Source organism: Artemia sp. Qi Xiang Cuo, chromosome 7 (genome assembly GCF_049724085.1).
Source record: "Artemia sp. Qi Xiang Cuo chromosome 7, ASM4972408v1, whole genome shotgun sequence".
Lineage (NCBI taxonomy): Eukaryota > Metazoa > Arthropoda > Branchiopoda > Anostraca > Artemiidae > Artemia > Artemia sp. Qi Xiang Cuo.
The window spans coordinates 38,123,741-38,150,000 of NC_142800.1; the positions used below are offsets into that span (position 1 = coordinate 38,123,741).

Below are 26,260 nucleotides of genomic sequence, written 5' to 3' on the forward strand. Positions count from 1 at the left end.
TTCTTTACTTGGTGGTCATTTGTTGTATCTTTTAAAAGAGCTTTACAGGGTTTGAGAGACTCAGTTGCCTAATTCCGTGTGATTTTTCTTTACTTGATGGTCATTAAAAACGAAATTTTTGTGTTAAATAAGTAGTTTTTGTATCTTTTAAAAGAGCTTTACGAGGTTTGAGTGACTCGGTCGCCGGATTCGAGTATTTTTTATTTACTTGGGTGTCGTTAAAATCGAAATATATGTGTTATATAAGTAGAATTTTTATATTTTAAACTAGCTTTACGGGGATTGAGAGACTCAGTTGCCGGATTCCATGTGGTTTTTCTTTACTTGGTAGTCATTAAAAACGATATTTTTTTGTCTTAAATAAGTAGTTTTTGTATCTTTTAAAAGAGATTTACAGTGATTGAGAGACTCAGTTGCCGGATTCCGTGTGGTTTTTCTTTACTTGATGGTCATTAAAAACGAAAATTTTGTGTTAAATAAGTAGTTTTTGTATCTTTTAAAAGAGCTTTACAGGGTTTGAGAGACTCAGTTGCCTAATTCCGTGTGGTTTTCCTTTACTTGATTGTCATTAAAAAATAATTATTTTTGCTAAATAAGTAGTTTTTGTATCTTTTAAAAGAGCTTTATGGGGGTTGAGAGACTCAGTTGCCTGAGTCCGTGTGGTTTTTCTTTACTTGATGGATATAAAAGACAAAAATTTTTTGTTAAATCAGTAGTTTTTGTATCTGTTAAATAATTTGTTTTTGTATGTTTTAAAAGAGCTTTACATGGTTTGAGAGACTCAGTTGCCTAATTCCGTGTGGTTTCCCTTTACTTTGTGGTCATTAAAAACGAAATTTTTCTGTTAAATAAGTAGTTTTTGTATCTTTTAAAAGAGCTTTACGGGGTTTGAGAGACTCAGTTGCCTAAGTCCGTGTGGTTTTCCTTTACTTGGTGTTCATTAAAAACGAAATTTTTGTGTTAAATAAGTAGTTTTTGTATCTTTTAAAACAGCTTTACGGGGATTGAGAGACTCAGTTGCCGGATTCCGTGTGGTTTTACTTTACTTGTTGGTCATTAAAAATGAAATTTTTGTGTTAAATAAGTAGTTTTTGTATCTTTTAAAAGACCTTTAAGGGGATTGAGAGACTCAGGTGCCGGATTCCGTGTGGTTTTCCTTTACTTGGTGGTCATTAAAAACGAAATATTTTTGTTAAATAAGTAGTTTTTGTATCTTTTAAAAGAGCTTTACGGGGATTGAGAGACTCAGTTGCCGGATTCCCTGTGGTTTTTCTTTAATTGATGGTCATTAAAAACGAAATTTTTGTGTTAAATAAGTAGTTTTTGTATATTTTAAATTAGCTTTAAAGGGATTGAGAGAATCAGTTGCCTGATTACGTGTGGTTTTTGTTTACTTGGTGGTCATTAAAACGAAATTTTTTGTGTTAAATAAGTAGTTTTTGCATCTTTTAAAAGAGCTTTACGGGGATTGAGAGACTCAGTTTTACCTTGTCACAGTTACATTTTCTTGATTTTTCAAAGTTCATTTTGAATTTCTTTCGCTGAAATGTAAGAGTTGGAATATTTCAGTAGTGTTTGGTTGTGGTTTACCTTGTCACAATTACTTTTTCTTGATTTTTCAAAGTTCATTTTGAATTTCTTTCGTTGAAATGCAAGAGTTGGAATATTTCAGTAGTGTTTGGTTGTGGTTTACCTTGTCACAGTTACATTTTCTTGATTTTTCAAAGTTCATTTTGAATTTCTTTCGCTGAAATGCTAGAGTTGGAATAGTTCAGTAGTGTTTGGTTGTGGTTTACCTTGTCACAGTTACATTTTCTTGATTTTTCAAAGTTCATTTTGAATTTCTTTCGTTGAAATGCAAGAGTTGGAATATTTCAGTAGTGTTTGGTTGTGGTTTACCTTGTCACAGTTACATTTTCTTGATTTTTCAAAGTTCATTTTGAATTTCTTTCGTTGAAATGCAAGAGTTGGAATATTTCAGTAGTGTTTGGTTGTGGTTTACCTTGTCACAGTTACATTTTCTTGATTTTTCAAAGTTCATTTTGAATTTCTTTCGCTGAAATGCAAGAGTTGGAATATTTCAGTAGTGTTTGGTTGTGGTTTACCTTGTCACAGTTACATTTTCTTGATTTTTCAAAGTTCATTTTGAATTTCTTTCGTTGAAATGCAAGAGTTGGAATATTTCAGTAGTGTTTGGTTGTGGTTTACCTTGTCACAGTTACATTTTCTTGATTTTTCAAAGTTCATTTTGAATTTCTTTCATTGAAATGCAAGAGTTGGAATATTTCAGTAGTGTTTGGTTGTGGTTTACCTTGTCACAGTTACATTTTCTTGATTTTTCAAAGTTCATTTTGAATTTCTTTCGTTGAAATGCAAGAGTTGGAATATTTCAGTAGTGTTTGGTTGTGGTTTACCTTGTCACAGTTACATTTTCTTGATTTTTCAAAGTTCATTTTGAATTTCTTTCGTTGAAATGCAAGAGTTGGAATATTTAAGTAGTGTTTGGTTGTGGTTTACATTGTCAAAGTTACATTTTCTTGATTTTTCATTGTTCTCTTTTAAATTCTATCTCTTTTATTCTTGATTTTGTTTTTTTCAGTAGTGTTTGGTTATGTGGTTCCGTTTCCAATTTACATTATCTAGATTTTTCAAAGTTCATTTTGAGTTTATGTTGTTGAAATACAAGAGTTGGAATATTTAAGTAGTGTTTGGTTGTGGTTTACCTTGTCACAATTACATTTTATTGATTTTTCAAAGTTCATTTTGAATTTTCTTTCTTTGAAGTGCAAGAGTTGGAATATTTCAGTAGTGTTTGGTTGTGGTTTACCTTGTCACAGTTACATTTTCTTGATTTTTCAAAGTTCGTTTTGAATTTCTTTCGTTGAAATGGAAGAGTTGGAATATTTCAGTAGTGTTTGGTTGTGGTTTACGGTTTAACATTTTGATTTTATTGATTTTTAAAATGTTCATTTTTATTTTCTTTCGCTGAAATGAAAGAGTTGTAATATTTCAGTACTGTTTGGTTGTGGTTTACCTTGTCACAGTTACATTTTCTTGATTTTTCAAAGTTCATTTTGAATTTCTTTCGTTGAAATGCAAGAGTTGGAATATTTCAGTAGTGTTTGGTTGTGGTTTACCTTGTCACAGTTACATTTTCTTGATTTTTCAAAGTTCATTTTGAATTTCTTTCGCTGAAATGCAAGAGTTGGAATATTTCAGTAGTGTTTGGTTGTGGTTTACCTTGTCACAGTTACATTTTCTTGATTTTTCAAAGTTCATTTTGAACTTCAGTAGTGTTTGGTTGTGGTTTACCATGTCACAGTTACATTTTCTTGATTTTTCAAAGTTCATTTTGAATTTCTTTCTCTGAAATGCAAGAGTTGGAATATTTCAGTAGTGTTTGGTTGTGGTTTACCTTGTCACAGTTACATTTTCTTGATTTTTCAAAGTTCATTTTGAATTTCTTTCGCTGAAATGCAAGAGTTGGAATATTTCAGTAGTGTTTGGTTGTGGTTTACCTTGTCACAGTTACATTTTCTTGATTTTTCAAAGTTCATTTTGAATTTCTTTCGCTGAAATGCAAGAGTTGAAATATTTCAGTAGTGTTTGGTTGTGGTTTACCTTGTCACAATTACATTTTCTTGATTTTTCAAAGTTCATTTTGAATTTCTTTCGCTGAAATGCAAGAGTTGGAATATTTCAGTGTCACAGTTAAATTTTCTTGATTTTTCAAAGTTCATTTTGAATTTCTTTCGTTGAAATGCAAGAGTTGGAATATTTCAGTAGTGTTTGGTTGTGGTTTACCTTGTCACAGTTACATTTTCTTGACTTTTCAAAGTTCATTTTGAATTTCTTTCGTTGAAATGCAAGAGTTGGAATATTTCAGTAGTGTTTGGTTATGGTTTACCTTGTCACAGTTACATTTTCTTGATTTTTCAAAGTTCATTTTGAATTTCTTTCGTTGAAATGCAAGAGTTGGAATATTTCAGTAGTGTTTGGTTATGGTTTACCTTGTCACAGTTACATTTTCTTGATTTTTCAAAGTTCATTTTGAATTTCTTTCGTTGAAATGCAAGAGTTGGAATATTTCAGTAGTGTTTGGTTGTGGTTTACCTTGTCACAGTTACATTTTCTTGATTTTTCAAAGTTCATTTTGAATTTCTTTCATTGAAATGCAAGAGTTGGAATATTACAGTAGTGTTTGGTTGTGGTTTACCTTGTCACAGTTACATTTTCTTGATTTTTCAAAGTTCATTTGTAATTTCTTTCGTTGAAATGCAAGAGTTGGAATATTTCAGTAGTGTTTTGTTGTGGTTTACCTTGTCACAGTTAAATTTTCTTGATTTTTCAAAGTTCATTTTGAATTTCTTTCGTTGTCATGCTAGAGTTGGAATATTTCAATAGTGTTTGGTTATGGATTACCGTGTTACAATTTATTTGTATTGAAGTTTCAAAGTTCATTTTGAATTTCTTTAGTTGAAATGCACGAGTTGGTATATTTCAGTTGAGTTGGGTTGGGGTGTCCCGTGTCACAGTTACATTTTCTTGATTGTTCATAGTTCATTTTGAATTTCTTTCGTTGAAATGCAAGAGTTGGAATATTTCAGTAGTGTTTGGCTGTGGTTTACCTTGTCACAGTTACATTTTCTTGATTATTCAAAGTTCATTTTTAATTTTTTTCGTTGAAATGCAAGAGTTGAAATATTTCAGTAGTGTTTGGTTGTGGTTGACCTTGTCACAGATACATTTTCTTGATTTTTCATAGTTCATTTTTAATTTCTTTCTTTTAAATGCAAGATTTGGAATATTTCAGTTGTGTTTTTTTGTTGTGAAACTTGTCACTTTTTAATTTTAGTTATTTTTCAAATTTAATTTTTATTTTATTTCGTTGAAATGAAAGAGTTGGAATATTCCAGTAGTGTTTTCTTGTGTTTTATCTTGTCACAGTTACATTTTCTTGATTTTTCAAAGTTCATTTTGAATCATTCAAGAAACATGATTAAACACGTTTTTAAACTACATGCTATTTGCATGCCTTTCCTTGGCACCTTTCCAAACGAGCGGGGATTCCCCGCTGGTTCCTACACATTACAAAAAAGTGAGCAGTACGAAAACTCCACATTTTCAACCAGACTGGTTTTTTAGACAACACACCCACAGAGACGACACACACACCTAGAAACGAGACCCGCACAGACACGACACACAAACAGAGTCATAGTGAGAGAGATATCCAAAAAGTTGGGTTGACCTAGGTTCACTTAGAGTGGCGCGCCACTCTAAGTGAACCTAGGTTCACTGTGAACCTAGAAATCAAGAAAATCAAGAAAATGTAACTGTGACAAGGTAAACCACAACCAAACACTACTGAAATATTCCAACTCTTGCATTTCAACGAAAGAAATTCAAAATGAACTTTGAAAAATCAAGAAAATGTAATTGTGACAAGGTAAACCACAACCAAACACTACTGAAATATTCCAACTCTTACATTTCAGCGAAAGAAATTCAAAATGAACTTTGAAAAATCAAGAAAATGTAACTGTGACAAGGTAAACCACAACCAAACACTACTGAAATATTCCAACTCTTGCATTTCAACGAAAGAAATTCAAAATGAACTTTGAAAAATCAAGAAAATGTAACTGTGACAAGGTAAAACTGAGTCTCTCAATCCCCGTAAAGCTCTTTTAAAAGATGCAAAAACTACTTATTTAACACAAAAAATTTAGTTTTTAATGACCACCAAGTAAAGAAAAACCACACTTAATTAGTCAACTGATTATATAAAACAATTTAAATATAATTTAAAATATAAAAAAACTACTTTTTTAACACAAAAATTTCTTTTTTAATGACCACCAATTAAAGAAAAACCACATGGAATTCGGCAACTGAGTCTCTCAATCCCCGTAAAGCTATTTTAAAAGATACAAAATCTACTTATTTAACACAAATATTTCGTTTTTAATGACCACCAATTACAGGAAAACCACACGTAATCCGGCAACTGAGTATCTCAATCCCCTTAAATGTATTTCAAAAGATACAAAAACTAATTATTTAACACAAAAATTTCGTTTTTAATGACCATCAAGTAAAGAAAAATCACATGGAATCCGGCAACTGAGTCTCAAACCCCTTAAAGCTCTTTTAAAAGATACAAAAACTACTGATTTAACACAAAATTTCGTTTTTAATGACCATCAAGTAAAGAAAAACCACACTGAATTAGGCAACTGAGTCTCTCAAACCATGTAAATCTCTTTTAAAAGATACAAAAACTACTTATTTAACACATACAAAAACTACTTATTTAACACAAAAATTTCGTTTTTAATGACCACCAAGTAAAGGAAAACCACACGGAATTAGGCAACTGAGTCTCTCAAACCCTGTAAAGCTCTTTTAAAAGATACAAAAACTACTTATTTAACACATACAAAAAACTACTTATTTAATACCAAAATTTAGTTTTTAATGACCATCAAGTAAAGGAAAACCACACAGAATCCGGTAACTGAGTCTCTCAATCCCCGTAAAGCTCTTTTAAAAGATACAAAAACTACTTATTTAACACAAAAATTTCGTTTTTAATGACCACCAAGTAAAGGAAAACCACACGGACTTAGGCAACTGAGTCTCTCAAACCCTGTAAAGCTCTTTTAAAAGATACAAAAACTACTTATTTAACACAAAAATTTCGTTTTTAATGACCATCAAGTAAAGAAAAACAACATGGACTCAAGAACCTCAGTCTAACAATCCCAGTAAAGCTCTATTAAAAGATACAAAAACTGCTAATTTAATATAAAAAAATTTTGTTTTTATTGACTAAAAAGTAAATAAATAAAAAAGTTAATCAGTCCACATTGAATATAACACACAGTAAAGCAATTATAAAAGTTTAAAAAAAAACTTATTTAACACATAAATTTCGTTTTTAATGACCACAAAGTAAAGCAAAATTACTCGGAGTTCGGCGACTGAGTCTCTCAAATCTCTTAAAGCTCTTTTAAAAGATGCTAAAACTACTTATTTAACACAAAAATTTCGTTTTTAATGACCATCAAGTAAAGAAAAATCACACGGAATTAGGCAACTGAGTCTCTCAAACCCTGTAAAGCTCTTTTAAAAGATACAACAAATTACCAACCAAGTAAAGAAAAATCAAATTGAATAAGGCAACTGAGTCTCTCAATCCCCGTAAAGCTCTTTTAAAAGATACAAAAACTACTTATATAACACAAAAATTTAGTTTTTAATGACCAACAAGTAAAGAAAAATCACACGGAATTAGGCACCTGAGTCTCTCAAACCCTGTAAAGCTCTTTTAAAAGATACAAAAACTACTTATTTAACACAAAAATTTCGTTTTTAATGACCATCAAGTAAAGAAAAATCACACGGAGTTAGGCAACTGAGTCTCTCAAACCCTGTAAAGCTCTTTTAAAAGATACAAAAACTACTTATTTAACACAAAAATTTCGTTTTTAATGACCATCAAGTAAAGGAAAACCACACGGAATTAGGCAACTGAGTCTCTCGAACCCGTTAAAGCTCTTTTAAAAGATAAAAAACCTACATATTTAACACAAAAATTTAGTTTTTAATGACCATCAAGTAAAGAAAAATCAAACGGAATTAGGCAACTGAGTCTCTCAAACCTCTTAAATCTCTTTTAAAAGATATAAAAACTACTTATTTAACACAAAAATTTCGTTTTTAATGACCATCAAGTAAAGAAAAATCACACGGAATTAGGCAACTGAGTCTCTCAAACCTCTTAAAGCTCTTTTAAAAGATTATAAAAACTACTTATTTAACACAAAATACAAGCAAGCAAATAACACGGGAATTCCTATACACGCAAGCAAATAACTGAGTTATTTTTACGTCACAATGTTTCAACTTAAAATCATCCTAATTATAGCATCCCATTTCTCATACTTTAATTACCTGTTACGCTTTCTTAACCATCGGAAGTTTAACCAACGTAAATTAAGTTATAGACAATACTGGTTTAATCTCTTGGCAAAGAGTGTAATGACATGTTTACCTAACAGAAAAACCAGTTTGGTACGGGGGCCTCTCAGAATTCAATAGATGGACTATACTAATGCGAACAAACATACAATATATATATTAATGTAAATGAATAAATAAATCTTAAAACGAGTGAAACTTAAATTGAATATGCAAATCAAGTTTGAATCGAATAAAAATAACTACAAACAAGAGTTTGGGTATCGCCTCACTGCAGAAGCCTAAAACCTACAGCGTCATTGGCGCTTTACTGAAAACAATTCTTTCATTAATTAAGATTTTAGGGAATAAATATCAGCATATGTATATTAAATTGACAATGCACATTTTTTTTGTTTAGTTTGAGGTGCAGTTTTCCGCTCAAATAGAAATGCTTAGAAGCCATAGAATGTTCGCATAACAAACCAACACGATTAGTTACAAAAAATGGCATAGTTAAAAAAAATGGCAAAACTATATGAGTCTTGAACAGTCTTGGAAAGTATAAACCAAATCAAATTGAATATTAGATATATAATGATATTAATTGTTGAAAGATACATCAGTTCACTGCAGAAGCCTAAAACCAACTGCGTCATTGGCGCTTTACTGAAAACGAATTATATTACAAATGTTTTCTTTTGTACTTAATATTGAAAATAAATATTAAAATTACAGTAAAATTTTGAACTGATGAGCTTTTAGCAGTCAATATCATTATGCATCAAATATTCAGTTTAATTTATTAGTTCTTTTCAAGATTAGTCAAAACAAATACAGTTTCAATACAAACAAAATTTGGATACTGCCCCCTTCTTTAACTTTAAAAACCTCAAGTCTTCTGCTTCATTGGTGCTTCACTGAAAACGAATTACTTGTATATTACAAATGTATTATTTTCCAGTTCTTACAGCATTGAAAATGAAAATAAAAATTACAGTGAAAAAAAAATCTTAAACCGATGGATCTTTCAACAATTAATATCATTGTGTATCTAATATTCAATTTGATTTTGTTTATACTTTCCAAGACTGTTCAAGACACATATAGTTTTGCCATTTTTTTTTAACTCTGCCATTTTTTCTAACTAATCGTGTTGGTTTGTTATGAGGACATTCTATGGCTTCTAAGCATTTCTATTTGAGCGGAAAACTGCACCTCAAACTAAACAAAAAAAATGTGCATTGTCAATTTAATATACATATGCTGATATTTATTCCCTAAAATCTTAATTAATGAAAGAATTGTTTTCAGTAAAGCGCCAATGACGCAGTAGGTTTTAGGCTTCTGCAGTGAGGCGATACCCAAACTCTTGCTGGTAGTTATTTTTATTCGATTCAAACTTGATTTGCATATTCAATTCAAGTTTCTCTTGTTTTAAGATTTATTTATTCATTTACATTAATATATATTTTGTATGTTTGTTCGCATTGATTGTTTATTTAATTTCTGTTCGTTTTAAGTTTCATTTATACTTTAATAGCAACATATTGGTTTTCGTTTTAAGTTTGATTTTCATATTCAATCTAAGCAATACTCGCTTTAAGATCTATCTTTTCATTTATATTATTTCTTGTTGTATGTTTTTTGCTATGATTGTTCATTTAATTTCTGTTCGTTTTGGATTTCATTTATTCTTTAATAGTGATATCTGGTCGTTTTGAGTTTGAATTTTAACAGGTATTTGTATCTCCTTATGTTAATTTTAAAATTACCTTTACTTTTATTTTAAACACTTATTTTTCGGAAACTTTTTTAAAATTAATTGTTGTTCGTCTTTGATTGCAAACAGTTTCACGTTTTTATGTCATGGGGGGGGGGTGCTTATTGTCCGATTATTATTGACTTTAAAAAACGGATCTTGAACTTTCAATTTAAATCGAATGAGGCTTTTTTTCAAAGTCTATACGATTACCTCTTTGATAAAAACCTTATATATGAACAATAGACAGCTTGCATAACTTATGGACAGCGATTGACAACAATGAATGGATTGAAAAATAGCTCCAATAAGGAGGTTTAGACCATTTCACTTGCTGAAACAAAGGGACCACGACTGTTTGGAATTGACCTTAATAGGATTTTGTGTGCCAAAACAATTTTATATCTATCTCAGAGTATGTATTTTAACCTTATAATTGGATAATTATAATAGATTTCCTATGTGTTCTTCCCATACAAAACCCCTTCCCATAAGTTATAAGCCCCCCTTAATAAGTTATGCCCCAGGGCATAACTTACAACGCCTACCCCTGGGCCCTGGTGGGCTGTGTCGACACCACAGTTTTTTGTTATCAGAACTTTCAATTTTCAGTCAAATGAGCCCTCTCTAAAGTTTATACGAGCATCCCTTCCATAAGAGATAATGGGAAGGATTCAGAGAATCCTTAAATTACAACCCATGCCCTGAGGGATGTGGGGGAGTTGTCATCCTCAAAGACCTAATTTCCAGAACTTAAAACTACATTTAATAAAAGGGCTGTCTCAAAATTTTGGTTGGATGTGTTTGGGGAAAAGTTGGGCGTGACAGGGGGGTTAGTTGCACTCAAATCACTTTCGACTATTAAAAAGGGCACTAGCTTTTTGAATTTCCAATCGAATGAGCCTTTTTTGAAGTTTCTACGACAACGACTTCTATAAAAACCTTATATGCTCCCAGGGCATAACTTAAAACCCTTGCCCTGAGGGTTGTGGGGGATTGTCCTCCTCAAAAATATATTTTCTATCTCGAAATCAACTATGCTGAACGAAATGGCTATCTCAACATTTTGATTGAATGTGTTTGGGGGAATGATGGGCGTGGGGGGGATAGTTGCCCTCCAATTACTTTCGACTATTAAAAAGGGCACTATCCCTTTGAATTTCCAATCGAATGAGCCTGTTTTAAAGTTTCTACGACAACGCCTCTATAAAAACTTATATGCCCCTAGGGCATATCTTAACACCCTTGCCCAGAGGGTTTTGGGGGAGTTTCCTCCTCAAAAACATATTTTCTATCTGGAAATCAACTACGCTGAACAAAATGGCTATACTAAAATTTTGATTGGATTTGTTTGGTGAAATGATGGGCGTCGGGGAGGGGGGGTAGTTGCACTCCAATCACTTTCGACTATTAAAAAGGGCACTAGCCCTTTAATTTCCAATCGAAGGAGCCTGTTTTGAATTTTCTACGACAACGCCTTCTATAAAAACTTTATATGCCCCCAGGGCATAGCTTAAAACCCTTGCCTTGAGAGTTGTGGGGGAGTGTCCTCCTCAAAAATATATTTTCTATCTGGAAATCAGCTAGGCTGAACAAAATGGCCATCTCAAAATTTCGATTGGATGTGTTTCGGGGAATAATGGGCGTGGGGGGGGGGGGCTAGTTGCCCTCAAATCACTTTCGACTATTAAAAAGGGCACTAGCTTTTTGAATTTCCAATCGAATGAGCCTTTTTTGAAGTTTCTACGACACCGCCTTCTATAAAAACCTTATATGCCCCCAGGTCTTAACTTAAAACACTTGCCCTGAGGGTTGTGGGGGATTGTCCCCCTGAAAAAAGTATTTTCTATCGGTAAATCAACTATGCTGAACGAAATGGCTATCTCAAAATGTTGATTGGATATGTTTGGGGGAATGATGAGCGGGGGGGGCTAGTTTCCCTCCAATCACTTTCAACTATTAAAAAGGTCACTAGCCCTCTCAATTTCCAATAGAATGAGCCTTTTTTGAAGTTTCTACGAAAACGCCTTCTATAAAAATCTTATATGTCCCCAGGGCATATCTTAAAACCCTTGCCCTGAAGGTTGAGGGGGAGTATCCTCCTCAAAAATATGTTTTCTATCCGGAAATCGACTCCGCTGAATAAAATAGCTATGTCAAAATTTTGATTGGATGTGTTTGGGGAAATTATTGACGTCGGAGGGGGGGGGGGAGGCTAGTTGCACTCCAATCACTTTCGACTATTAAAAAGGGCACTAGCCCTTTAATTTCCAATCGAATGAGCCTGTTTGGAAGTTTCTACGACAACGCCTTCTATAAAAACTTTATATGCCCCCAGGGCATAGCTTAAAACCCTTGCCTTGAGAGTTGTGGGGGAGTGTCCTCCTCAAAAATATATTTTCTATCTGGAAATCAGCTAGGCTGAACAAAATGGCCATCTCAAAATTTCGATTGGATGTGTTTCGGGGAATAATGGGCGTGGGGGGGGGGGGGGGCAAGGTGCCCTCCAATAACTTTCGACTATTAAAAAGGGCACTAGTTCTTTGAATTTCCAATCGAATGGGCATTTGTTGAAGTTTATACAACAACGCCTTCTATAAAAAACCTTATATGCCCCCAGGGCATAACATAAAACCCTTGCCCTGAGGGTTATGGAGGAGTGTCCTCCTAAAAAACATATTCTCTATCTGGAGATCAACTATGCTGAACAAAATGGCTATCTCAAAATTTTGATTGGATGCGTTTGGGGAAATGATAGGCGTGGGGGGAGGGAGGGGGGCTAGTTACACTCCAATCACTTTCGACTATTAAAAAGGGCACTAGCCCTTTAATTTCCAATCGAATGAGCCTGTTTTGCAGTTTCTACGACAACGCCTTCTATAAAAACCTTATATGCCCCCAGGGCATAACGTATAATCCTTGCCCTGAGGGCTTTGGGGGAATATCCTCCTCAAAAACATTTCTTCTATCTGGAAATCAATAATGCTGAACAAAATGGCTGTCTCAAATTTTTGCTTGGCTGTGTTGGGGGAAATGATGTGCGGGGGAGGGGGGGGGCTAGTTGCTCTCCAATCACTTTCGACTATTAAAAAGCGCACTAGAACTCTCGATTTCCAATTGAATGAGCCCCCTTTGAAGCTTCTGCGACGATCCCTTCCATATGAAGTGCCTCTGGGAAAAAAAAATAATAAAACACTGGAGCCGTATGGCCTTTACTATAGGCAACGCTACAGCGTTGCCTCTGATGAGGACTTCTTAGAAGAAGGCCCGATAGTTTTGGCTGTGCAAAACCTTCCAGTTGGTGACCCTGTTTTTACTGATCTTATTGCAAAACTAAAAACAATTCAACATCGAAACCTTATTGCCTTTATGGCAATAAGGAAATCCTTTTATATGGAGGCAAAATCTACAAACAGAAAAAAATCTTTTAGTATCTAGAAAGAATTATATAATCGTTGCAGTACATAAACCTATCCTCCTATTTGCACAGCAAATGGGAGGATATTAGGGGGTCAGGTTTAATGCTAAGGGGTGGACGGGCGGGGCTGGCTGTGCACAACAAAATGAGGAGTTTTTAGAAAAAGACCCAATAAAACATTAAAGTCTTATGGTCTTTATGACCTTTGGTTTTGTATTGTCAAAGACTTAGTAACAGATAACATTAATTTAAAAAAACAAACTAAAATAGCTTTATAAAATAGGTAACCATTAACAAGCAGTATGTAGAGCTATCTTCCCATTTGCGCAACAAATGGGAGGAGGGGGTCGGGTTTAGTGCAAAGGGGTGGGCGGACGGGACTGGCAGTGCAAAACCTTCTAGCTGGTGGTCCTGTTTTCACTGATCTTATTGCACAACTAAAAAAACAATAAAACATTAAAGCCTTATTGGCTTTATGGCAATGAGGAAATCCTTTTATATGGAAGCAAAATCTACAAACAGAAAAAAATTCTTTCAGTACCTATAAGGAATTATATAATCGTTGCAGTATATAAATATATCTTCCAATTTGCGTTACAAATGGAAAGAGGGGGTCGTATTTAATGCTAAGGGGTTGGTGGACGGGACTGGCTGTACACAAAATTCTCGTTGGTGGCCCTGTTTTCACTAATCTTAGTGCATAACTAAAAACAATAAAACATCAAAACCTTATTGCCCTTATGACCTTTAGTTTTCTATTCTAAAACTTAGTAACAGTAGTAGAATTTTTTATTCTACTAAGTCTAAAACTTAGTAACATAAGAAAATTAATCTAAAAAACTAAAATAACTTTACACAAGAGATAACCATTCACAAGCAGTATATAGAGCTATCCTGCCATTTGCGCTGCAAATGCGAGGATATTACAGGGAGTCGGGTTTAATGCTAAGGGGTGGGTGGGCAGGGCTGGCTGTACACAACAAAATCAGGAGTTTTTAGAAAAAGACCCAATAAAACATTAAAGTCTTATGGTCTTTTTGACCTTATGTTTTCTATTGTCTAAAACTTAGTAAAAGAAAAAATATTAATTAAAAAAACTAAAATAACTTTACAAAAGAGATAATAATTAACAAAGTACTATATAAGGCTATCCTCACATTTGCGCTATACATGGGAGGATATTAGGGAGTCGGGTTTTATCCTAAGGGGTGGGCGGACGGGGCTGGCTATGCACAACCTTCCCGTTGGTGGCCCTGTTTTCACTAATCTTAGTGCACGACTAAAAAACAATAAAACATCGAAACCTTATTGCCCTATTCACCTTTGGTTTTCTATTGTCTAAAACCTAGTAACATAAGAAAATTAATCGAAAAAACTAAAATAACTTTACACAAGAGATAACCATTCACAAGCAATATATAGAGCTATCCTGCCGTTTGCACTGCAAATGCGAGGATATTACGGGGTTGGACAGACCTATCCTCCCATTTGCACTCCAATCACTTTTGACTATTAAAAAGGGCACTATCCGTTTTTTAGATCCATATAGTTTTTTTTCTCTAAATCCCAAAGTCAATTAATTAGAGTACAGAAAAGCGGCAATGCTAATAGTTTTACCCTCATTAAACTGTGCTTTCCAGATGATGAAATGTATGAATTATCAAAGGCAGCACAATCGCGCTGCCTAAGTGAAGAACGGTGTTGGCACAATGTATTATTCATTTTTAGTTTTCTTCTTCTTCCATACCCAGACACTTCGTATCAAAGGAGTTGTAAAAGAAACTTGGAAAAGGGCTCATTCGATTGGAAATTGGAACGGCTAGTGCCCTTTTTAATAGTCAAAAGTGATTGGAAGGCAACTAACACCTCTTCCACGTCCACCATTTTCCCAAACCCATCCGATCAAAATTTTTAGATAGCCATCTTGTTGAGCGTAGTTGATTTCCAGATAGAAATTATGTTTTTGAGGAAGACACTCCCCCACAGCCCTCATGGCAAGGGTTTTAGGTTATGCCCTGGTGGCATATAGGAACGATGTCGGCAAAATGTATTATTTATTATTTTTTTTCCCTTTAGACCAGGGCACTTCGTATCGAAGAAGTTGTCGTAGAAACTTTGAAAATGGGCTCATTCAATTGGAAATTTAAGTGGCTTGTGCCCTTTTTAAAACTCGAAAGTGCCTCTGTATTTTATACGATCATCTCTTCCATAAGAGCCTTATATACCCCGAGGACGTAAGTTACAGCCCTTCCCCCAGGCTCTGGGGGGGGGGTAGGTTTACCCCGAAGTTGTTGGACAAATTAAAACAAAATGGCTATCTTTAAGTTTTGATCGGATGCATTTGGAGAAAAGAGGGCACGAGAGGGTGGGGGCAGATGCCCACTGATCACTTTTGATGACTCTTAAAAAAAGGCACCTAGAACTTTCAATTTTCAATCAAAAGAGCCACCTCTGAAGTTTGTATAGCCTCCCCGAACAGAAAACCTTGCCTGCCCACGGGGCATAGCTTACACCTCTTGGTCTGAGCTCTGGGGGGTTGTGTCAACCTCCGAGTTTTTGTTATTTGATCTTTTACCTATTTTGAACAAAATGGCTATCTTAAAATTTTGATCGGATGTATTTTGGAAAATAAGGGACCTTGGGGTTCAGGTAGTTGCCCTCCGACCACTATTAACTCTTATAAAGAGCACTAGAAATTCTGATTTACAATCAAAATGAGCCACTACGAAGTTGATACGACAATCCCATCCATAAAAATCACATATGCCCCCAAGATATAATTTACAACACTTGCCCCCGTTTTTTTTTTTTGGGGGGGGGGGCTGTGTTATCCCTGGGGTTTTGTTACATGATCTTTGGTCTATTTTGAACAAAATGGCAATATAAGAAATTCAATCAGAAGCAGTTTGGGAAAAGGGTGGGGGGGGATAGATTTCCTTTGACCCATAAAAAGGTAACTGGAACTTCAATTTTCAATCAAATGAACCACCTCTGAAGTTAATATGACCACCCCTTAAATAAAAACCTAATATGCCCCGGGGCATAACTTAAAAGACTTGCCCCCAGGCTCTGGGGGGTTTTGTCGAATCTGGAATTTTTAAATATGACGTTTGAAATATTTTTAACGAAATGGCTATTTAAAAATTTTTTATCGGATGGGTTTGGAGAAAAAAGGGCATAGAGGGATTAGTTGCCCTCTGATCTCTTTTACTCTTAACAATTAAACTAGAACTTTCAATTTCCAATCAAATGAGACTTTTCTGAAGTTTATACGAGCACCCTTTCATAATAACAATATATACACCCAGGGCATAACTTAAAAAGCCTACCCCTCTGCCCTGGGGGGTTGTATCGATCCCAGAGTTTTTGTTATCTGATTTTTTTTTAGTTATTTTTAACAACTAATTTAAAAAAAACTTTCCAAAAAAGAAGTTTTCCGAAGAAAAGAAAAGGCCATATTAAACTTGAGATCAAAATAAAAAGAAACCTAAACTAACTCAAACTCAAAACAACCAGAAATTACTATTAAAGAATAAATGAAACCCAAACCGAACAGAAACTAAATAAACAATCATAGCAAAAAAAAAAAAAAATACAAGACAGGTACTAATATAAATGAATAAATAAATCTAAAACCGAGTAACGCTTAAGTTGAATATGCAAATCAAGCTTAAAACTAACAGAAATTAAATAAAAAATAATAGCAAACAAACAAACAATAGTTACTAATATAAATGAGTACATAAATCTTAAAACGAGTGAAACTTAAACTGAATATGTAAATCAAGCTTGAAACGAATGAAAACTCTACAAAAAAAAGTTTGGTTTTTGCCTCCTTCTCTCAGTGTAAGTCTAAACTATAATAAGTAACGTGAAATTAACTGAAAACTGCGTGTGTCTCGTATAGACTTAGGTAGTGAAAATAGTATAGAAGAAAACGTTTGACTCAATAGTCTTTTACCCGTTGAAAGTTCAGCTGGTCAAGAATCTTCTTCACTGTAAGTTTACTTTCGTTTCTTACGCAGGGATAACTGGAAAAACAAACATTTCTAATGTAATTCGTTTTCAACGAAGCACCAATGACGTAGTAGGCTTTAGACTTTTACAGTCAGGGAAGTGGGCAGTATTCAAACTCTTGTTTGTAGTGAAGCTATATTTGTCCTGAACAGCCTTGGAAAGGACTAATAAAATTAAACTAAATATTCGATATATAATGATATTAATTGTTGAAAGCTCATCAGTTCAAAATCTAATTTTACTGTAATTTTATGTTTATTTTCAATATTGTAATAAGCACAAAAGAAAATATTTGTAATATGATTCATTTTTAATAAAGCGCCAATGAGGCAGTAGGTTTTAGACTTTTACAGTGAAAGACGGAGGCAAAACCCAAATTCTTCTTTGTAGAGATTTTTTTTCGTTTCAAACTGGATTTGCATATTCAATTTAAGTTTCACTTGTTTTAATATTTATTTACTCATATATATTAGTAACTATTGTTTGTTTGTTTGCTATGATTGTTTACTTAATTTCTGTTCGTGTTGGGTTTCATTGATACCTCATTAGCAAAAAATTTAAGTTCGTTTTAAGCTTGACTCGCATATACCGCTTAAACTTTGCTTTTTCCAAGATCTCTTTATTTTTTTACGTTGCCGTCTGTTGTATGTTTTTTGGTATGGTCGTTTATTTCTTATTAGCCTGTTTTGGGTCTTATGTACTCTTCATTAGTAATTTCTGGTTGTTTTGAGCTTGAGTTACTGTACTGTTTCGTCCGATCTAAAGGTTGATATGGCCATTAATTTTTTCTTAGAAAACTTCTTTTTCGGAAAGTTTTTTTTTAAATTAATTTCTGTTCGTTTTTGATTGCCAAAATTTCAAGTTATTCAAAATTCCCCCATTAAAAATATTTTTCCTATTCTAAAATAAATTAACAATTTTGGTAAAAACTAATAAATTAAACTGATTATAGGATATATAATGATATTAATTGTTGAAAGCCCACCAGCTCAAGATTTTGTTCCACCCAGATCGGATTTAAGCTTTGACGCCTCTAGGCCCAAGCACTTTTGCCGCTCCGTTTTTTGCAAGATTTTCAGGGAAATTCCCAGAGCCCTCTCTAAAGTTTATACAAGCAATCCTTCCATAAGAACCATATTTGCCCCGGGGCAAAACATACAATGATTACTCATAAACCCTAGGGCGTTGCTTCGACACAAGAGTTTTTTTTATCTGATTTTTTAACTATTTTTAACAAAATGGCTATCTCAAAATTTTTATTTGATACATTTGGGGAAAAACGAGCGGGGAGGTTAGTTACCCTTCAATATCTTTTGACTTTTATAAAGTGAACTAGAACTTACAATCTCCCAATAAAATGAGCCCTCTCTGACGTATATACGAGGATCCCTTCCATAAGAACCATATATGCCCCCGGGAATAATTTACAACGCCTACCCCCAGGCCCTGGGAGGCTGTGTCGACACCAGAGTTTTTGTTATCTAAACTTTTAACTATTTTTAAGAAAATGGCTATCTCTTAATTGTTATCTGATGCATTTGATGGAAAAGGGCGTGGAGGGGGGGGATAGTTACCCTCCGACTTCCTTTGACTCTTAAAAAGTGAACTAGAACTTTCAATTTACAAACAAATGACTCCTCTCGAAAGTTTATACGAGCCTCCCTTCCACAAGAACCATATATACGTCCCGGGCATTACTTATAACGCCTGCCCCCAGGTCCTGGGGGGGGGGGCTGTATCGTCACAAAATTTTTTTCATCTGACCTTTTAACTATTTTTAACCAAATGGCTATCTCAAAATTTTGTCTCATGTATTGTGGGAAAAAAAGGCGTGGGGGGAGTGTTATCTGACCTTTGAACTATTTTAACAAAATGTCTATCTCAAAATTATTATCTGATGCATTTGAGATAATAGGCGTAGTGGGAGAGGGGGGGGGCTAACTGCTCTCCGATCACTTTTGACTCTTAAAAAGTGAACTAGAACTTTCAATTTCAAATGAAATGAGTCCTCTCTAAAGTTTATACGAGCATCCCTTCCATAAGAACCTTATATAGCCCCAGGGAGTACTCTCAGGGCATTACTTACAACGCCTATCCCCGGGCCCTGGGGGGTTGTGTCGACACCGAAGTTTTGTTATATGACCTTTGAACTATTTGAACAAAATGGCTATCTCAAAATTTTTATCTGATGCATTTGGGAAAATAAGGGCGTGGAAGGAGGGGGGGGGCTAGTTGCCCTTCGATCACTTTTGACTCTGAAAAATGAACTAGAAATTTTAATTTACAATCAAATGAACCCTCTCTGAAGTTTACACGAGCATCCCTTTCATAAGTCATATTTACCCCCAGGGCATAACTTAGAACACCTGCCCCCGGGCTCTGGGGTTTTGTGTCGACACCGGAGTTTTTATTATATGATCTTTGAACCATTTTACACAAAATGGCTACCTAAAAATTTTTATCGGATGTATTAGGGGAAATAAGGGCATGGGGGGCTAGTTGCCCTCCGATCACTTTTAACTCTTAAAACCGCCCTAGAACTCTTGATTTCCAATCGAATGACACGACGACCCCTTCCATGTGAAGAGCCTCTGGGGGAAAAAAATAATAGTAATAATAATAAAACATTGGAGCCGTATGGCCTTTACTATAGGCAACACTATAGCGTTGCCACTGAAATGGCATTCTCAAAATTTTTATCAGATGCATTTGAGGGGAAAAAAGGCGTTGGACGGGGGGGAGCTAGTTGCCTTCTCATCACTTTTGAATCTTAAAAGGGCACTAAAACTTCTGATTTCCAATCGATTGAGCCCCCTCCAAAGTTTATACGACCTCTCTTTCCTTATGAAGTGCCTCTGGGAAGCAAAATAATAAAACATTGGAGCATTGTGGCCTTTACTATAGGCAACGCTATAGCGTTGCCTCTGATGGGAGCTTTACTAATACTATTTTTAATAGCAAATCATAAACAGAACTAAGAGTCACGTGGCAATTTTAACCAGCCCTAAACATGAACAAGAATCTTTCGTTACTTTCATACAAATATATGAAATTGACAGAGAAAAAACAAAATACTAGACGTATCAAACTGATTGAAAATAAAATAAAATAATGGATCGTAGTAATACTCACATTGCTATCATTTGATTGAATTAAAAAATTCAAAGCTGGCAGCAGTTTTCCAATATGCTGCTTACGTAATGGCCTTACTAAACTCGCTTTTTCTTCACATAAAGGTCTACAATAGTTGAAAATGACCCACGGCACAAATTTTTTGAAAGAAGCAGGAATTTCTGCCCAAACAAAATTTAAAAATAGTCTCAAAAAATCTGAGTAGAAGACTTCACGACGCCTATCCACATTACCTTCAATTATGTAACCTAAAAAATGTAATCAAAGAATTAACAGTGAAAAAAAGGTCAGCTGTGAACTGGACAGCCTCTCGAAATATCAGAAAAAAACATCCTCTTTTGAACTGGTCGATGGTAAGAACGTACCCTAAAATTGCTATGTAGTTTCAAGTCTACCCTAAAAAAAGAAAAGAAAAAAAACCGTAAAGAAGTGAGAAGCAAGGATAATAACAGCCAGTGAAAAACGTAGATTACAAGGCAAATATTTTGGTCAAGACCTCCGCTTGTCCGAACTCAGTGCAAAATAATAATTTTGCATTATTATCCTCGTTTCTCTCTTCTTAACGTTTCTTTTCGTTTTATCATGATTAGCCAGAGTGGTCCCAGAAATTATTTTTTTAAAAGGATGATTGCTTAATCCCCCACCCCTCCAAATGTAAACCCTGCTTTTGGCGATTAGTGTTCTCGTTTTTGGCCAATTTCTGGATCAAGACAAACTTGTCTCTGTAGATAAAAGATTACTGTATTGGCAATGCACGCAAACTTTGCACATTTTTAAAGAGCAAGAACAGATATTTAGAAATGGCATGTTAAAAGACATGGTTTTCTGTTAGGATAACATATAGCTTTATGCCACCATTGTACTGAGAAAAAATTGCTCCATAGAACTCCAAATACCGATACGTTTTCCACCCCCGCAATTGCTGAAATAGATTTTTAAAGTTACTTTTTGATTCCATTTGCTTCCAAAATGAACTCTTCAAATATAACTACAGATACCGTGTAGTTATAAAGTAGAAGCTGGAAGTAGAAGCGGAAAGCAGAAAGTAGATAACTTGGAAAGTAGAATTGCCAAAACAAAAAGTGTCTTTTGAGGAGAAAGCCAAAATAAACTGCTACACTATCATCATTCTTATGGTCCAATCACTCTTTAACTTAAAAAAAGATTTCTTTACAGTATCACTGAATGTCAAGACAAGACTTTGTCTCATTTAGTTATATCAACAGTGACAGAAGCACACTATCAATGTTACTTTTTGATTCCATTTGCTTCCAAAATGAGCTCTTCAAATATAACTACAGATAACGTGTAGTTGGAAAGTAGAAGCTGGAAGTAGAAAGTGGAAAACTTGGAAAGTAGAATTGCCAAAGCAAAAACTGTCTTTTGAGGAGAAAGCCAAAATAAACTGCTACACTATCATCATTCTTCTGGTCCAATCTCTCTTTAACTTAAAAAAAAGATTTCTTTACAGTATCACTGAATGTCAAGACAAGACTTTGTCTCATTTGGTTATATCAACAGTGACAGAAGCACACTATCAATGTTGGGAGCACAAACCTTTATATTTAAAATAATTTCTCATTCAGTTAGTATGTTTGAACAACACGTTGAAAACTAATTTCTTTGTCGAGAAAAGAAATACCGTTAACCATTCGTCAAAACAAAAAAACTTAGTATAACCTATGTATAACTTGGTATTTCTATGTCATTATTAATCCATGCTTATTTATATGAACCCTAATTAATCTCAATATATAGCTACTGAAGATTAAGAAAAAATAAAACGGAATAAGGTTGCGGCGGACACCAGGCTCCACATACACGAAAAATCCCTCCCCCCTGATTCCCACAAAAAGATCCTCTGGACAATTCAATCCCGGTGAAAAAAGTGATTCAGTCATCAAAATCACTATTCATTTCTAAGTTTGGTATATACTGTGTCCATATGGTTAACAAGATGGTGGACGTAAAATTTAAATTTCTGAATTGCCTAAACTAAACATTTTAGAATCAAAATTATTATTATTAATTATCTTGCATTAAAATAATTTATCGTTTGTAAAGAAGAATGAAACGAAAAGAAATAGATTTTCCTAAAATAGAAGGTTTTTTTTCATTTCAGCCTCACTTAAAATCTCAGTAGGTATTCTTGGATTAGCATCTGACACACAGAGAAATCACTCATAATTTAACTTGTAATACAGATACTCGGAATACTTGTAATTATTTAGTCGTAATATAAAGATTCCGCATCTGATACAGAGAGTTTACTCGTAGAAAAAACTGTGGCTGAAAATAATATTAGTTACTAAATTAAAAAGAATTTCCTTTTCTTGTTACAGCCTTGCTTGGAATCTCAGTAGGTATTCCTGAACTGACAGCTGAGATAGAGATGCAGAGAGTTGAGAAGCGAAATAACAAATCAAATGAAAAAGAAATTGAGATATAACAAAAGAAGAAATGAAATGAAAACGAAAAAGCAATTTTCTTTTTTCGAGCTTAAAACTTATACCAATCTGGTTTTGCATTCTTTTTACTGGCTCAAAATTTGAAACAGGAAGAAAAAAGGTGTGGTTATTTGGCTTCCCTTCCTGACATGCGCTTAAGGAATAATGTGATTGGCTGAGGAAAACATGTCATAAAAATGAACCAATTAGAATAATATGATTGGCTGAAAAAAATACATCACCCAAATAAACCATCTAAAAATGATGTGGTGATTGATGGAAAAAAAACAAAACAAAAAAAAAACGACTAGAATAATGTGATTGTCTAAAGGAAATACGTAACCAAAATAAGAAAACGGAACTAAAGCCAACTTTTTAATTAAAACACATATTAAAGAATGTTTAAGGAATAGCATGAACAAAATGGACAATTTGAAATTCATCGCCATCTGCTGGTTCTGCAGCAATAAAGTGTGCACCTTGAATTTTCTTGGTAACACTTTCCGAGCCTAGACAAGATTTACCTACTCCTTAATTCATCAAGAGTCCTGCTTTCTACCTCCATCTTCCCTACCTGAATCACATGATTTTACGTTTTCTATGCCTGGGAGGTGAGTTTCCACTACTTAAAATATTTCCAGTTCAAAACATCTAAATTTGTCACTCAGGAAATCAATTTGTTCCAATAATTTACCTATGTTCATGTGTTAAATATGTTCATATGTTCAATATTACATATATTCCAATGTTCCATATATTTTAATAATATGTTCCAATAATTTACCTATCACATAAATTAATGAAAGGACAAGGCCCTCATGAAAAGCAAACGGTCCTACCAGCACAGGCTAATGATCAATCACTCTTTTTCAATTCCATAATTCATTAGTTAATGAATATATGAATACATAATTATACAAATAATTTATTAATTACTAATTAATAATTCTAATAATTGAATAATTGAAAAAGCTAATGACTGAACCTAAATAGTCAAAAGCCAATCAAAAGTTAATCATAGGCAGCACAATAGCGCTGCCTAAGTAAAGAACGATGTTGACACATTTTTTTTTTTTTTTTTTTTTTTTTTTTTATTTATTTTTTTTTTTTAACCAGGGATTTTTGCATAGAAGGAGTTGTAGAAACTTCAAAAAGAGCTAATTCGATTAGAAATTGAGAGGGCTAGGGCACATTTTAATAGTCGAAAGTGATTTGAGGGCAATCCCCCCCCCCCCCAACGCCCGTCATTTACCCAAAAACATCCAATCGAAATTTCGAGATAGCCATCTTGTTCAGTGTAGTTGAAAGGTCCGGAAATTATGTATTTGAGCATGACACCTCCCCCCACAGCCCGCAGGGCAAGAGTTGTATACCCCCCTCCCCCCCCCCCCCCACACACGTCGTGTTTTCCCGAAATGCATCTAATAGAGATGTTGAGATAGCCATTTTATTCAAAATAGTCCAAAGATCATACAACAAGGTTTTTGGGGTAGAAACCCAACCCCAGAAACTGAGGGCAAAAGTTATAAGTTATACCCCGGGGGCATTTAAGTTTTTTATGGAAGGGATGGTTGTATAAGCTTTAGCGGAGACTCATTTGGTTGAAAATTGACAGTTCGAGTTCCCTTTTGAGAGTCAAAAGTGATGGAGGGCAACAAGTCCCCCCCCCGCCCGACAACCACTCTTTTCACCCAACACATCTTATTGAAATTGTAAGATAGCCACTTTGTTCAAAATAGTTTAAAGAACATTATAATAATGCCTTGAGGCTGACACTACCCCCCAGAACCCCGGGGCAAGGTTTGTAAGTTATGCCCTGCGGTCATATAAGTTTTTATGGAACGGGTAGTCATATAAATTGCAGATGGTCCTCATTTGATTTGAAATTAGAAGTAATAGGGCCCTTTTTAAGATTCAAAATTAATTTGAAAGAATCCACCCCCCCCCCCCCTCATGCTCATCATTTCTTCAAACAACATCCAATCAAAATTTTGAAATAGCGATTTCATTCAGAGTAGTTGAATGGTCCAATAATTATGTCTTTGAGAATGACACCCTTCCCCCCCCATAGCCCTCAGGGCAAAATTTTGTAAGGTATGCCCTGGGGGTATATAAGGTTCTTATAGAAAGAGTGGTCATATTTATTTCCGAGGGAGCTCATTGGATTGGTAATCAGAAGGTCTAGTGCTCTTTTTAAGTGTCAAAGTGATCAGAGGGTCAAGACCCCCCCCCCCCACACACACACACGTCGAATTTCCCGATATGTATCCAATAGAAATTTTTCAAATAGTCAAAAGATCATACAGCAAGGCTTATGGGGTTAACAAAACTAACAGAGTCCTGGGGCAAGGGTTGTATATTATGGCCCATGTCATTTACGGTTTTTATAGAAGGGATTGCTGTGTAAACTTTAGAGGTGGCTTATTTGGTTGAAAATTGGAAGTTCTAGTTCCATTTTAAGAGTCAAAAGTGATTAAGCAACTAGTAACCCTCCCCCTCAACTACCTATCTTTTCACCAAACATATTTGACTGAAATTGTGAAATACCCATTTTGTTCAACATAATTCAAAGAACATACAATAATGCCTCCAGGGGTGACACGACCCCCCAGAGCCCTAGAGCAAGGGGCGTAAGTTATGCCCTGGGGGCATATAAGGTCTCTGTGGAATGGGTTTTTCGTATAGACTTCAGATAGGGCTCATTTGATTTGAAATTGGAAGTTATAGTGCCCTTTTTAAGAGTCAGTGATTTGAGAGCAGACAGCCCTCCTCCCCCATGCCCATTATTTCCCCCAAAAAACATCTAAACAAAGTTTTGATGCATCAATTTTTTCAACAATGCTGAAAGGTTCAGTAGTTATGCGTTTAGGGATGGCAATCCCCCCATACCTGAGAGTAAGGGTCGTAAGTTACGTAATTTGTTCATTGTTTACATATAGTATATGTTATTGAGAAAAGGTATACATATTTGACTTTTTCTTTCCCAAAATACGAAGGGGCATGAATTTATTCACTCTGTTCCTTAGATCTTGTCAATTTTATCCGACGTATCTGACAAAAGATGTTGATAAATGATTTATTCACTCTGATGCTTAGATTTTGATGATGTTATCCGAAGCAATCGACAAAGGATTTTGCTAAAGGATTTATTCACTCTGATACTTAGATTTTGACAATGTTATCCGATGTATCCGATAAAAGACGTTGATAATGTATTTATTCACTCTGATACCTAGATTTTGTGAATTTTATCCGAGGTGTCCAACATATCCAATGTTGATAAAGGATTTATTCACTCTGATACTTAGATTTTGTCAATATTATCCAATGTATCCGACAAATGATGTTGATAAAGGATTTATTCACTCAAATACTTAGATATTGTCAATGTTATCCTATGTATCCGACAAAGGATGTTGATAAAGAATTCACTCACTCTGATGCTTAGATTTTGTCAGTGTTATCCTATGTGTCCGACAAAGGATGTTGATTAAAAATTTATTCACTCTGATACATAGA

The 26,260-nt window shown here is 34.4% G+C and overlaps 1 protein-coding gene across 1 annotated transcript in view; it reads right to left on the bottom strand.

The window, feature by feature from the left end:
* LOC148950246 (uncharacterized) overlaps window positions 1–26,260 on the bottom strand; it is a 251,772-nt gene that overhangs the window by 81,320 nt on the left and 144,192 nt on the right. Inside the window, exon 12 of the mRNA XM_089091811.1 lies at window positions 20,295–20,542. Coding sequence (XP_088947937.1) covers window positions 20,295–20,542 — 248 coding nt within the window. The remainder of the gene's footprint in view (window positions 1–20,294; window positions 20,543–26,260) is intronic.